Here is a 16,160-nt window from a genome sequence, read left to right as displayed (position 1 = left end):
TTCGAATCTCTCCAAGGCTCAAGGTTGACTCAGCCTTCCATCCTTTCTAAGGTAGGTTAAATGAGGACCCAGTTTGTGGGGGCAATAAGCTGACTTTGTATAAATATACAAAAGTATGAAGGCTATTGCTTAACGCACTGTAAGCCGCCCTGAGTCTTCGGAGAAGGGCGGCATATAAATCAAATTTAAAAAAAAAAAATAGTTCAATCTGATGGCCTCATTTAGCAAGATCCATAGTTGTTAATATAATTAACAGTGATGAATTGAGGAAAACCTTTAAAAGATTTGCAAATATTATACTAATTTATCCAGGTTAAAAAAGTAAAATGTTTTAATTCTCAGATTTAAATGCAACACCACTGGGTATTACCATTCAATCAATATATTAAGATTAGTACACAAAATCTTGTAATGTTCATCTTTTTATTGAATATTCAGGTAAATATTTCACATTAATACAGGCTACATAAAGTAGAGCCACTATACGACATGAAATTTACTCAACATTTTCCTTTTAAGTATGTAAACAATTATACATGTATTTACCACCCTAAAAGGTTGAAATCATGTAATCACCTAGTTCTCTGTTGCATACAAGTAGCATTCAGTAGTGTTTAGCCAAAAGCACTAGCTTTATCCGATTTGAGTTCAAAATGGCTAAACTAACTGGAGAACAGAATCAGCTGAATAGGTAACTCATTTTGTTCTTATAACAATGGGCTAACAAGTTTCCCTTGTAACAGCCCACAGTGGAAAAAATAGTTTAGTTAGGCACATTAAAAAAAATCCCAAGTTCTTCCAAGGTCAGAGACTTCTCCAAAGAAAGTTTTAAAAAAAGTAAAAGAAAAGGAAATATAGGCCCTCCTAGATTAGTTGACATATTTGAGGTGCATGTTTCCAATGTGAGGTGCCCAGGTACCAGGCCAAATCTACAATGGGAAAAACAACATAAAACGAGAGTATTAATTTCATGGAATACTTGGAACAACACTGCATTAATTAAAGAAAATTACATTTAGAAGATCCCAAATCTAAGCACCTAGCTTAATTAAGCTCGATTCCAATTCAGATTTCCAAGGAAATGCTATGAATACAGTGTAGTTAATAATTTAAGACATTTGAAAAAGTAGAACACAGCCTATTTCTTGGCAAGATAGAACAATGTGGGATAGATATCACACCAACATATAGATCTGCAGTTGGCTGATCAACTGCACTCAGCATGTGGTTCTCAAAGAAAAAAACATCTAAGTGTAGCGAAGCATGCAATAGGGATTCTCAAGGTTCTGCCAGGCCCATTAACATTTTCATAAATAAAGATGAAGGAACAGAAGGGGAACTTCTGCAAATTGCAGAAACAAATTGCATATGACACAAAGCTGGGGGAACTGCTAACACTTTGGAAGATCAACTCAAGATTCAGAAGGATCTTGACAGACTTGCATATTGGGCCCTATTCAACAAGATGCAACTCAATGGCAAGATAAGTAAGGTCAATTTTCACTTAGGCAGGAAAAACCAAATGCACAGGTACAGGATAAGACAACACCTGGCTTAACAGCCTATGAGAGGGATCTGTGTGTCCTGATGCAGCACTGCTTAAGTATGAGTCAGCAGTGTGCTGCAGCTGTCAAAAAAAACTAATGCAGTTCTAGGCTGCGTCAACAGAGGGATAACATCAAGATCATGCAAGGTGATAGTACTATATCACATTGGTGGGGCCATATTTGGAATACTGCATCCAGATCTCATCAGCACAATACAAAAAAGGTACCGAGGCTCTAGAAAAAGTGCAGAGAAGAGCAAATAAGATGATAAAGGGTCTGGGGGATAAATCTATGAGAAATGGTTAAAGGAACTAGATATTTTTATCTTAACGAAGACAAGGCTGAGGGGAGACATGATAACAGCCTTCCAATACTTGAACAGCTGCAACAGGAAAGAGAGGGTTGATTTATTCTCCACAGCACTTGTGAGTAGGACAAGAAGCAATGAGTGAAAGTTTGTCAAGGGAGAACCAATTTGGAAATTTGAAGGAATTTCCTGACAATAAGAACTATTACGCACTAGAATAGCTTGCCTCCCAAAGTTTTGAGTGCTCACTTGCTAGAGACTTTCAAGAAAAAATTGGACAACCATTTGTCCAAGATGGTTAAAGAACTCCTTCCTTGGGCAGGAGGTTGTATTAGAAGACTTCTAAACCTTTGATACTATGAAAAGTGACCAGAATTTAGAAACCTAATCATCATAAAGTAATATTTCACTTTTAAGTAGTTCCTACCAGCTGTTACCCTTTAGTGTGACTTGATTTTAAGAGGTCATGGCTTTCAGTAATTTATCCAGAAATCTAATTTGAATAATCACATTGGAATGATCTAAGATGTGTGTGCACGCACGCACATGCATGCCTTTGAGTCAGGTTTGATTCTTCGTGACTACCTGGACCAGTCCCTGTAGTTTCCTTGGCAAGTTTTCAGAACTGGTTTGGCAATGCCTGCTTCCTAAGCTTGACAGAGAGGGACTGGTGCAAGGTCACCAAAGTGGCATTGTGTATAAAGTCTCTCAGTTTCTTATCTCATAGGCTCACATTTAATTTGTACTAATTTGCATGAGCTTGGAAAACAGAATCTCTGCTCTCATGTTCAATTTTATTATTTCAGGCAAAAGTTTGAACTTAAAAGATGATTACTGCACCTGCTGAGCATCAGTACATTCTGCTGAATTTTGAACAACCTTTATCATGGGATTCCATGCTGGATCTGGGGTATGAAGTCCATTGAAAAGAGGACCACCTGGTCCATCAGCAAGCTGAGGATGAGAGGGTATTATAGTGCCTCCATACATGGAAATTGGTAGGCCCTGGAACAGGAAAGGAGTAATAATTTACATCTAACAGGACAGAACCTGGCCTACAATTATTTATAAGTAGTAAGTAAAGATACAAAGATAGAAGCTTATTCTAAAGCATTTTCTATTTGTTGCAATACAACAGAATGAGACAATGGAAGAAGTCTGTAACATTCTAAAAGGTTAGGAAATATACAAAAAGGCATAAGAATATTCCCCAGATTTTCATACAATTTAAAGATACATTTTAAACCTGTTTTGGATGGAGATACATTTTTCATATAGTGCCAATTTATTTTCATTTATGTAAAACTAATATAACTCAATAAAGTCCTGTTTATTTGGCTGATCCCCAAATTCCTTCCTCTAATCTAAGGTTCCAAAGCTTCCTTTGTAACTTAAATGTTATTTCTAATAATAATTTAAAGGGATTCTGGAGAATTGCAGCACTTTTGAGAACAGGACAGCAATGAATGGTCATTCCCCATCAATACATTCTTAAATACACACCTATTTTCCTGAGCATCCTTGCCCACTTTGGATTTGAATATTGCCTTTTCTTAGAATTAACTCATGTATCACTGACACCTGATTGCCCTTTTAAATTGGATTTAATAGCAACTATTCTGAGTGAAACAGAATAATACTGTATTATCTCTGTAAGTATAATGACTAGAGAAAAAGTTTAAAATTTATTTAGGTAATTGTGCAAGGATTTTGAAACTTTCAAATAAAGTGTCTGGGATAGAAAATTTCGATGAAAATACTCTTGCAAAAAGTATGGAAAGGAAATGAAACTTATTAACTCTACTGTAGAAATTTTGTAGAAAATGCAGCATGTATGTGAGAAAATATACATTAAAATACATTGAAAAATACACTAAAATGTACTTTAGAGAAATCCACAAAACTGTTTGGCATAGGCTGCTGGAAAATATTTGAGGGAGCCACTATTCCAGAATCATCTCTCTCCATTGGTTGATGTTGGGAAAAAGTGCCTGGATCAGAGAGTTGCTGATGCACTGCGTGATTTCCCATTACAGGCTGGGACCAACTGGATAGGCCTTCTAAAAAGATAAAAAAAGCACTTATTAAAAATTGGACAAATGCCTGGAAAATCCTCTTGTAGTTTCATCTGTAATCTTATTATGAAAATAGAACTGTCACTTTTTCCAGTCTTTGCCCAGAGAATTTCATACTAGCAGCTAAAAACAGCTTCTTGATTTTGCTAAAGCAATGCAGTAATCTTTTCTGCCAAGGAGCACACATGCTACTTAAGAGACACAGTAATTTGTCTCTTTAGTGAAAATGTTTGCAGTAGTCAAGAAAAAAAAATCCAGCTCTCAGCAGATAAATCTTTCATCATTTTACTTTATTGTACCTCAAAGAAACAATGTCTTCCTTCTTTTCCTATATCTAAAAATCCAAAATGTGTTTTTCTTTCCATCTCCCAAAGTCTTTTTCCTTGTGTCATCTTCAGTTGTGTACTAACTTAAACAAGTGTACAATTACATTTCTTCATCCACCTCAGCAACTCTTTTTCTGAGGAACACTCCTCTATTCTCTTACAGGATATTTTACCACCTTTTTATACTTGGAAAGAGATGGTGCAAGTGAATATGATCAAGCCCTGCAAAATGATTAACATCTTTATTGTATCTTACAGTTACAGAAAAAGCTAAAAACCCTCAAGATATTTTTGGTTCTCTATGTATAAGTAGTCCTCAATTTACCCTACTTCATTCAGTGGCACTGAAAAAAAATGACACATGTCCATTTTTCACACTTGCGATAATTGTGGCATCCTCATGATCATGTGATCAAAATTCAGGTGCTTGGCAACTGACTCATATTTAAGATGCTTGCAGTGTCCCAGGGTTATGTAATCGCCTTCGGCAACATTTTTTTAAATATTTTTTTTCGATTTTATACTTTTATTAGTTTATAGTATAAAATACAAAAATACAAAAACAAGTAATAGGAAAAATAGGGGAAGGCAAAAGGAAGGGAAGAGTATAGAAAAGAAGGGAAAAGTAAGAAAAGGCGTTGACTTCTAACTCCCTCTGCTGCAATAAAATAAGATAGTAACATCAAAACTCAACTTTTTACTTTTACATAATAATATAAACTAGCCATATCTACAAACCTATCTAATTGGTAAACCTAAAATCAAAGTTTCATTTTTTCCACCTCAAGCACAAAGTCCAGAAGCGGTCTCCAAGTAGAAACAAAAGTAATTATCATTTTTTCTTTTATCAAATAAGTCAGTTTAGCCCTCTCTGCTAACTCCATTTGCAGTCATTCGTCCATTGTGGGTATCAAAGTGTCCCTCCATTTTTGTGCCTTTGGCAACATTCTATTAAGCAAAGTCAATGTGGAAGCCCAATTTACTTAACAATCCTGTTACTAGCAACAACTGAACAACTTAACAACTGTGACAAGAAAGATCATAAAACGGGGACAAAACCCACTTAAGAAATTTCTTACTTAGCAACAGAAATTTTGGGCTCAATTTTGATTGTAAATTGAGGACTACTTGTATTAGTCTCCAAATTAGCTTTCTCTTCCTCTTAAATATGATCTCACCTGAAACATTGTTAACGCCAAATGACCAGATGCCACTGTGTCCGACAGGAGCTGTGAAGTTGCTTCCCAGGGGCATAGGGGTTACAGAACCTCCTTGCCTAATTCTAGCAAGTCGTTCTGTTCCAATAGGTGGTGGCACCTTTCGATCTTGACTTGTGCTCCCTGATTTTGGCTGTCCCAGATTAGAAGGTGCAGATACAGCTGAAAGAGGAGAAGATGATCCCGAGGAAACTGATGGAATAGGTGATTCACCTGATGGAAAAACAGTTCTCTTGCTTTATTAAATATGAAGGCTTATCTAGAATATTTAATTTTCTCCTTATGGGAAAGATATTAAAAACCCTTTTAATTCTAATTTAATAGACATAAGGATAAACTGTTTAATGGATGGAACAGGTCTCCACAGTGCAATTCATTGTTAAAATAACAATGAATTGCATTTCTAAAGAGCCTTGGTGGTGCAGCAGATTAAAGTGCTATTAACTAGCACCAGCTGTCTGCAATTACTGCAAGTTCGAATCTCACCAGGCTCAAGGTTGACTCAGCCTTCCATCCTTTTGAGGTAGGTAAACCCAGATTGTGGGGGCAATAAGATGACTTTGTATAAAAAAGAACACCGCTGGGGGGGGGGCAAAAGCCCTACTAAGCAGTTATATACAAAAGTATGAAGGCTATTGCTTAACGCATTGTAAGCCGCCCTGAGTCTCCAGAGAAAGGCGGCATATAAATCGAACCAATAAATAAATAAATAAATAAAATAGCTTTTATTAAGCAATAAAGTTGTAGGAATTATTTCAGGGGTGGATAGCTTTTATGCTGCAGCCTATTTTTTGATTTAATTTCAATGCCAGTAGCAGATGGAGCTGTAGGCTAAGCTAGGCATAGACGCCCCTCCTCTTCTCAGCATTCACACCAATTCTTCATGATTGTGCATGGTGATATCAGATTTTAACCTCTCCTTAATTGGTCAGTGAATAATAACTGAGCAAAAACAGGAGAATAAGGAAGAGGTGGTTGTCAAGCCAGAGATTGCTTCAGATTCACCAGTTATTATATCTTTGATTATACATTCTTCAATGACAACAATATCTGATGTGTGTTGATACTTGAGATTCAGTTCATAGGTTCAATGTATATATAACTTTAAGATTAAGTTTGCTCCAGTAGTAACTTACAAATTTGAAGGAAAAATCCATAGAATTGCCCATTGCTTTTAATTTTTAAAGCTTTAATTATCTTGCAAAAAAGGATAACTTAAGTAAACATATCCTTTATTTTTTTCAAAGACAATCTTTGAATAAAGGACTTTATTAAAATATTGTCTTTGAAAGAATAAAGGATATATTTAAATTATCCTTTTTTGCAGGATAATTAAAGCTTTAAAAACTAAAAGTGATGTGCAATTCTATGGATGTTTCCTTCAAATTTATAATTTACTATTAGAGTAACCAGTATAAGAAAAGTAATGCACTATTCCTTATTTTACTGCAGAGAAGGGTTTAACAAATTGTATATAGCAGAAAATACTAAGGGGAAACCTGAAACTATCCTTCATCTTAGCCCTTCAGTCTCATGCACAGTTCAGATTTAAGGATAACAGTTTAATTCTATTTAGAAATCTTCTGTCTTTTAGCTGCCAGTTTCCCTCATCAATCAAACAAAATCACACAATAAGTAAAAGGCTATATGAACAGACTCATAGGCTGAATTAGACAAACCACCAAAGCTCCTACATGAATTTGTAGCACTTGTCCAAGGATGGGGAGAAAAATGTTGCCTGTTAAAACTGGGAGTCCCAACAGGTCCTTGAAGATAAACCCGTGCTCCTTGAATGTTTGCAGAAAAACCTGCCATAGGTGTTGAAGAAGAGTTTGAGGAATTGCTGGATGGATCTAAAGAAAAGAAATCTAAAATTAGTTCAAGTATATTTGAGAAAATAAATCCAGAGATCAAGAATATGTTATCTGTTGTATAACTTACATGAAGTTCAGGAAAAAAATATTCAGAGAACACAACAAAAATCTTGGGACAGTGAGATGGGTGGCATACAAATTTAATCTCTCTCACTGAAATTTAATTAAATTATTTAAAGAGCTTTTAGAAAGATATTTAAGAAGCATCCTGCTCTGAATTGTTTACCACCAAATACTATATCCCTGAAGCTATATTTAAGATAGAAAAAGAAATATATGTATATAATACCAAACTCTACATGGCAAGCTAAAATACAAAAAATAAACTAGCATTCTCAAGTTTGTAGTCAAAATTCTAAAATAACCATTGATCTTGAGAAGACAATTATATGCAACTTGCAATTTTAATTTTTCTTCATAGTGGGACAATATTAAATCTAACTGCAAATACTTTGATGCATACATTCACATTTGTTAAGACTATATATTAATAAGTTAATAGAAATAATAATCTTACAGAGTGCATATAGAGAAAGATCAGCTCAAAATGGTACAGCAGACATTATTTCAGAAGCTGGGAGTTGCAACTCAACTTCCAATCTCACAAGGGACCACCAAAAGTAATCTAGTGAGCTCTGACATAATTGCAAGGAATGTGTCTATATTATTTGGCCTTTGAAAAAGGGGGATCACTGTGATTCAAAAAGGAAGACTGTGTATGATACACATACTATCTACTCATATACAAGGAATGACATAATTAATCAGGACCTATTAGATTTTAGGAACAATAATTATCTGTTTGCCTCTCACATGCTACTAGGAATGAAACACTGAGAACTTTCTACAAAGAGGACCTCAGTTTTGATATGTTGAAAGTATTAATTCCTGTTTCCTGTCCTTTCTCAAGATTTAGTTTGTGCCACTAAAATAACATGAGCTTACATAAGGCTTTGTGGCTGCACATACCAATATTGAGGAAAGTTTTAAGAGTCTGGCAGGACCCTGAGAGTTAGCAATTTCTTCAGTTCCAATACTGATATGGTGGGATAAACATAACAAATTAACCTCTGTAACAAAGATTGTGAGAATGCATAGAGTGGTTGAAGAACCAGAGTTATTGAAAATTAACTTGCAATTATTTTTCATGATCTCTGGGGATCATACATCAGAGGATAGCAAGCTTACATAATGGAATATATAATAAGATCAAGAGCAAATGTCTTTATGAAAGGAAACAGTAGTGCTGGACAGTAGTGGACAGCTATATAATAGTGATAAATGAAAAAAGATGGAAAATTCCATACAGCTGCCTGGCAGATGTATTATGGTGATACACCTTTGGCAAAGGCAGCATGTATAATAGTTGCCTTTGAATGGCCCTTATGCACAGACAGAAGGAACTAATGCATCAGAAGGTAACCTACTGATTTGTGTCCATAACCAAAGGAAAATAATAGGCAGAAATTAGTTTTCTAGTATGGTGCTATGACATGCAAAAAGATTTGATCTGACTAAAAAGGATATGATAAGCATTTAAGTGGTGAAGCTTTTGTTGTACGTCATCTATACAATATGAGAAGGATAATTTCTTGGGTGATACACAAGAGGAGTCCAATTTGTGGAAAGAAAATTCAGCTCTGAGTCTTGATGACAGTTTGAAAAAATGGATCAAGCACAGGGTTCATTAATTTAGCAAATAAAATTGATTACTATCACCAAAAACATTTCATATCAAACCAACAGTGGTTATTACAGGCTGAAATGGCTTGGCGGTCTGCAGAATAAATAAACCGAAAACTCTAGAATCTGATTCACTTCAGAAATAAGGAATTTAAGTTTCATGGTCCAGATCAAAGATTTCATGCCAAAGGTTGGGGAAAAAACTCAAAATTCTGACTTAAGGTAGACCCATGGATGATTTTCATGTATCTATAGTAAAGTTTTGAAAGTGGAGTGAAAAATGTCCTTGGAATCTTTTGAATGGTATAGTGCAAGTCTATATGGTCAACAAAGCTTTATGTTATCACATAACAGCTCTTGAATATATGTAATGATTTTATTGTGGCTATCTCTCTAGGTCCTTGTGTTGAGCAAAACAGTAACTGCAGATTCGTCAGGACCATCACAAAATCACTAGATTCTGATTATAAATATTGGTTAGTATTTGGGTAATTACACAAAAAGTCTGCTTGTAGAGACCTCAAGATTTGCCTATTTTTATATTTCCATCTGATCAAATCATTACTGATTCCCAGAAAAAATAAAATCATTATCCTAGAATTTCAAGAATATACAGTAATTGCTTTACATGTCCATTTTTAAATATTATTGTACTTTTTCCTCACACCAATGATTGGTTACTCTTCCTTTCTGAAAATCTATTTGCATTCAGTGGTTTTCTTGACATTTTATCAAAATTTCTGTGGGCTTCCTGCAACCCCTAATCTTATCCAGGGCAATTCTAACTCTGTGTTTACTAGAATACAGAAAATGACTGTCTGAAGCGTAACAGTCTAGTGACATCTTTTCCAACTAACAAATCTTAATAATTTAAGCTCATGAAGGCCTTTCCATAAATTTGTTACTTAGAACAAATTTGTTAGTTAAAAAAGGGTCTTCCTTATTTGTCACCGTAAACTAATATGGTTCTATGAAAGTAGCTAGAAAACTAATTTTATTTTATTTTCTTGATGATCGTGTGGTAAAATATATATCTTTCCTCAAGATTTAAAATATCCAATTCCCACTTTAAAGCACATCTGCACACTCATTAAAAACAACAACAATGTATTGAACCATACCTTCGGTGATATCACTACCACCCTATAATCACTGAAGAGTAAATAACAAAGCAGACATTTGGACTTATTGTGAAATTCTATTTTCTGAGACTCACAAAGGGCATTTCACATTTTGGGCATCTTCTACTGGAAAGAGTAGGTGTGATCCACAACTGCCAGTTGTGCCAGTGGAAGGAACTATCCTGCCTCCCATAATCAGACTGGAAAAGCAGGATAGCCCCTCAATTCCACTGTCAAATCTTCTTTAAAAAATTCTATCTCAAAACATGACTATGCAGGGAGTTTGAAGATAGCTGGCTAAAGCTTTAAAAAGAGTAAATAGGCTCATAGGGAAAAAAAATTCCAGGACAATTCCCAAATGTCCTACCTGTAGATATACAACTATGGCAGAAACTTTCTCTCTCCACATGTTTCTTGAAGCTGATCTTGGAAGAATAGCGGTGAGTCAAAATACCGCCTATGAAGCTCAAGAAACATTTTGGAACCAAGAAAGCACTCCCTAAACATCTTAAAAAGGAAAATCACTTTGGAAGGCAGCTATAGTTGCCATTTTCCTAAATATAAAAGCAGTATTAACCACTGGTGGCTATTTATCCATGATTTGATAGGACAGTACTAGACATAGTTAATTGCCTAGAAAAAGCAGATGTGGAAAGCTTAGTGTTCTCTGACTTTCTTGAAAAAAATATAAACATTGCTTCAGATTTCCCAAATTCTGGTGCCCTATCTAGAGAAAATTCAATATACTGTATTTTTCGGACTATAAGACGCACCTTAATTTTTGGGAAGGAAAACAAGAAAAAAATAATTCTGCCTCTGCCTACCAGCATCAGGATCAGCAGCGTCCTCACTTCCACTCGGATTTTGATAACGAGTAGCAGATCTTTTTATCCATTTAAAACAAACTCTATTGCTCTACGCGCGATAACTGGAGTGGGTGGGGTGGGGGATGATTTTCATAGGGGCAGAAGAGGGACTTGGCATCGAAGGCTCCACTCTCAAGATGCCCCCGTCTTCCTACCTATAGCTGTAGGCGTTGAAAGCCTGGCTTTCTCGCAGCAAGGCCTGATAGAGACGCAGCAGTTCAGTCCTCCTTGATGCTACCATCTCGTAAACACAATGCCGGGCTTCCCGGCAAGCCCCCTGCGCCTTTGCTGCTTCGGTTGGAGCCTGATTCCGAAAGTGGCCCAGGGAAGCATGGAGGTCAGGACTCGTTTGGTGAAGCGGGCACTGTGCAGGAGGTGTAAGGCAAGGTACTGCCACCCGAAAACAATGTTGCCGCGATTTCCGCCACCTGGAACTGCCCGAAAACACAATGCTCTTTTTTTTGCCTCTGCACGCCCGGTTTTTGGAATCAGGGAGGAAAGTGTTTTCAGGTGGTAGCACAGGGGGCGTAAGGCAAGGCTCTGCAAATTGCATTGGGAGGAAAAAGAGCATCGCCTCCATGCATCGCATTTTCCGGTGTTTTCCTCCCCGATTCCCTGATGCAATTCACAGTGCCGCATGCCCTCATGAAAACGCGCCGCCCATCTCCCAGCGTGCGGAGACCGAAAACACGATACTCGTTTTTGGCAATCCCCATCGCCTGGAAAGGTGATTTTCGGTCAGTTCCAGGCAACGGGGATTGCCAAAAATGAGCATCATGGAGGCAATGCTCTTTTTTCTCCCCAATTCCCCAATGCAATTCGCAGAGCCTCGTGCCCTCCTCCTCCTTTTCCGCAGACTGACTTTCTCTTTCCTCCTGGCCAGATCCGACTCCCGGGCAGAAGCTGACCGCCCTCCGCCTGGGTCGCCTGGAGAAGGGGCAGGCTGGGTGGCGAGCCAACTTGCCTTACATCTCTCGCGCAGAAGCGCCCGCTTCGTCAAATAAGTCCTGACCTCCGCACTTCCCGAGCCGCTTGCAGAATCAGGCTGCGACTGAGACAACAAAGTTGCAGAGCTTGCCGGGAAGCCCAGCACTGTGTTTACAAGATGGCAGCGCCCAGGAGGACTGAAGTGTTGGGTCTAAGAATCACATAACTATTCTGTGGAATGTTTTTGTAGTCGTGAACATGTTAACAGACAAGTCTTTTAAATTGTTTTATTTATTCACGCATTGGTAACTATTATGTAGGTTAGGTTTGCAAGCAGATGCAGAATATACAAATCTATTTTTGAAATTCCATGGGAAAAACAGAAGGCCAAAAACAGAAGCCTATTATAAACTGTTTGATCCACATCTTTACCACCATCATCTGACCCTTTCTTTTCTTATTAAATATGCCAAGATTTTTGCCTTCCAATAAGACCAAACTGTTCTTTCAACATTTTTATGCTATTCAGGTTATAAGAACAATTCTCTGACTTGTTGACAAAGGACAGAATGGTAGATGATTGAAATAATTCAATTATTTCATCAATATATCAATACTTTATTTCTACTATTTTGGTTAGAAAGGAATTTATGCAAAGAGTTCTGATATGTCAGACTGGGAAAGAAATAGTTACAAACACCACCATTTATCTGTTACTATTGGTTAGATCCCTAAATTCAAACTAAATCATTTTTCTTCTGTTTAATAAGATATATATTATCTATAATATGAATCATTTACAAAAACAATATTCTCATGTAATACATCTGTCCTTGCCAGAAAATGTAGCTTGTTATTCATCCATATACAGTAGATCACAAAGAAGACAATCACAAAAGAATGATCTAACTGGGAAACAATATTACCAGAGACTTACTACAGATTGATTGACCAAGGTTTGGTGATCCTGCTTTTGAGAGGTTGTGGTGCTCCTTTAGAATGGCCTCCCAGGAGACTTGGGAATGGAACTCATCTTGACTGCCATCCAGAAACTGCTCAAAACAGAGCTTTTCTGGAAGGCATTTTGGCCTTGCTTCTACTTTGGGTTTGCTTATAATTGTTTAATTTACTATGTTTTCATTAACTTATAAACTTTTTATTTGTATATGTTTATGTACAGTATACTGTTTCTTGTGTATTTTTCTTGTAAATTGCCAAGAGTCCTTAGGATTTGGCAGCCTATATTGTAATAAACAAACAAACCAATTCTTTTAAATCAAAAGAATAGAAAAGCCACAGACAGTAAATCAAGTGCTTTTGATCAAACATGAAAATGAATATTGTACATGGGTTTAAATTAAAAGTTAAAAGTTAATGAAATATTCCTCCTAAAATTCTAAAAAACCCAATCATCCTATTATGATATTATGATATTCACCTGAAATAAACCTGTACGAAAAAGCAAGTAAAACAGAAAAATCATTTACAGAAACATAAGACTACATATAGGAAGGATCTAGTACCATGTACTGCATTAATGTAGAAGCATGAACTATTGCAGGTACATAACATGAAAAAAAATCTTCCCAGCGGTTTCAGAACTTGGAGGAAGAAAAGTGAGAGAACCTACCAGAGATACTAGCAGAGTTGCTGGCACCTTAGAGGTGACTAAAGATAAAATACTTGATGGAATTGATGAAACATTTAGAATTCATACCAGATATGCGAATATACAGAATTAGATAAGATGTTAACAGGGACAGAAGAAAGATTGATAAGAAAGCTGTACAATTATTTATTGACCATTAAATTGGAAGATGAACAAGTGAAGGAGACAATGATAACATGGGCAAAAATTTTTGGTTACACAATAGAACTAGACAAATGGCAGAAGTTATGGAACAGGAATTATAAGTTAACAATGTCAACTTATATAAAGAATATTTATATAAACAATATTTCTGTATAAAGAAAATTTGTACAAGATGCTTTACAGATGGCATTTCGCACCGGCGAGATTGGCAAAGATGTTTAAAGATAAATCTGCTAAATGTTGGAAATGCCACCAGACACCTGGGTCATATTATCCTATGTGGTAGACATGTGTAGAAGCAAAAAAATATTGGACAAAAATACAAAGGTGGTTGGAAAAGATTACAAAGCAGTACATTGACTTAAAACCAGAAATATTTTTGTTGGGGATTTTGCTATTTAATTATAGATGTATTAACTGCGGCTAGAATTGTATTTGCACAATACAATTCTCCCTTTTCAGTGAAGAGGGAGAATGTGATTAGGAAAATATTAGAATGTGCAGAAATGAATAGATTAACGTTGGCTATACAGGAGAAAGAACAAACTGAATATTGTATGACATGGGAGCTATTTTATGGGTGGCTGGAGAACAAAAACAGAAGCTAGAAATAAATGGAGATTAGTGAAATACAGAAAATATATAAACACAAACAATATTATGATTTTTGCTAATATGTTTGATAAGACTATTGTGTCTAATATTACTATTATACTCTTATTAGAAGATACGTTAAGAGGGAGAAATGAATAGGTTTATTATGCTTATTATTATTATTATTGTAAGATTAGAGAATCAATATCAATGTAATGAATTCTGTGAATCTTGATTGTTATTGCACAGGGATATTTGTAACCAGACAACACACTGTTTAATGGAAGATGAAATGTTTAAATTAAAAAATAAAAAATATATAAACCAACCAAAAAATAAAAAAACCAACCATGAAAAAAATCTCCCCTAACAGGTAAATAGATTTGATCTAATCTGATGTAAAAGATGGTACAGCTGTATCTATAATTATAATAATTATATAGTTACCACTGAACCTACACTGTAATGGTATAATTGGATATAAACAAAGTTTGAGTCATATGAAAGAAAAATATATTATAAAAGTTCCACAAAAAAAATTATACTATACTTTTAGAAAGTGCAGACAAACTAATTTTCAGAATCAAAAGTACTATGATTGCTAGGGATACAGTTCTAAAAAATACTTCAAGGGCATATGTTTCCATTTCCAGTGCCACTAGCCAAAATGATAATTCTTCTCTGCAAGAGGATTGTTAACAACTGAGAAAACGTGTATGTGTAAAATATGAAAAATCACACAGAAGAATATAGTTCAGGCAGAGTATGGCTGAATGATCAGTGGAGTAAATGAAAGCACTTTATGCAGCAACATTTTCTTACAGGTCTCAGATGACCGTGATGTATGCATTTTCCAGCAGATTTTTATCATCCCCCTTCCCCCACATTTTGAAAATTTTAAAACAGCAAATCAGCCTCACAGCACCCTTCCCCATACTAGACAAGCTGGACTAAAACTATTACTGCAACCACTAAGGACTGCTTCCTAGGAATATACAAACTATTACTCAACAGCTGGACAGCTCTAGTTTGAGGGAGGCAGCTTAACACTAATAACAAATTGTATTAGAGAATGATAATCAGACTGAAGAGGCAATAGCAAAGTTAGATACAAATCTAAAAAAAATTAAGTAATTTCTAAAACAAGTCAAAATGTTCATCAATTCATGGGTTGATTTACTATTATGCTTCAACTTAATTCCCAGATCCTTTAATTAAATTAAATCACCTTACATGATATCAGCCAAATAAAAATAGCTAAAGATCCAGTATAATATCTGTTTCCATATTTCTTTGGCTCAGGATAAGCGATAATTTTCTGCAAATAGTTTGAGTTACAAAGATGCTTTTTCAGGAGGCAACTGGATATTTTGTTTTTTCTTTGAAGAAGTTTTGCTTCTCATCCAAGAAGCTTCTTCAGCTCTGACAGGATAGTGGGAATGGAAGGATTTATACTCCTTGCAGACCGCTGGTCATCTGCATTCTTTTAGAGGGTCATTGAAGCACTTGGAGATTTATCTGTCTCCTCAGGGTTACCCGAGTTGTGCTAATGATTCCTGTAGTCTGCAATTTTTCTGGAATCCGTTCATACCCCCAACATCACTCGGGATGAATACCCTTCAAATTGTGTGGGAATATGAACGGATTCCAGAAAAATTGCAGACTACAGGAATCATTAGCACTATTCAGATAACCCTTAGGACACAGATAAACCTCCAAGTGCTTCAATAAAAGGATGCAGATAACTAGCTGTCTGCAAGGAATATAAATCCTTCCATTCCCCACCATCCAGTCAGAGCTGAAGAAGCTT

General features: G+C 35.9%; 1 protein-coding gene across 3 annotated transcripts in view; it reads right to left on the bottom strand.

Moving 5' to 3' along the window:
* Positions 1–406: 406 nt before the first annotated feature.
* The window catches only part of ANKHD1 (ankyrin repeat and KH domain containing 1), a 170,280-nt gene continuing 154,526 nt past the window's right edge, over positions 407–16,160 (bottom strand). For 2 of the 3 annotated variants that reach the window (XM_070940827.1, XM_070940829.1), the window contains 5 exons: positions 7,167–7,325; positions 5,434–5,685; positions 3,739–3,914; positions 2,695–2,859; positions 407–929 (listed from right to left, as the gene is read on the bottom strand). In XM_070940827.1, the coding sequence (XP_070796928.1) occupies positions 870–929; positions 2,695–2,859; positions 3,739–3,914; positions 5,434–5,685; positions 7,167–7,325 (812 nt within the window). In that variant the 3' untranslated portion in view covers positions 407–869. The remainder of the gene's footprint in view (positions 930–2,694; positions 2,860–3,738; positions 3,915–5,433; positions 5,686–7,166; positions 7,326–16,160) is intronic. The other variant, XM_070940828.1, reaches the window with a different exon arrangement.

Source organism: Pituophis catenifer, unplaced genomic scaffold (assembly GCF_029215685.1).
Source record: "Pituophis catenifer annectens isolate HBS135680 unplaced genomic scaffold, rPitCat1.0.hap2 SCAF_3, whole genome shotgun sequence".
NCBI classification, from domain to species: Eukaryota; Metazoa; Chordata; class Lepidosauria; order Squamata; family Colubridae; genus Pituophis; species Pituophis catenifer.
The sequence above is the reverse complement of the archived record's forward strand: the minus strand, read 5'-3'. Positions and strand labels throughout refer to the sequence as shown.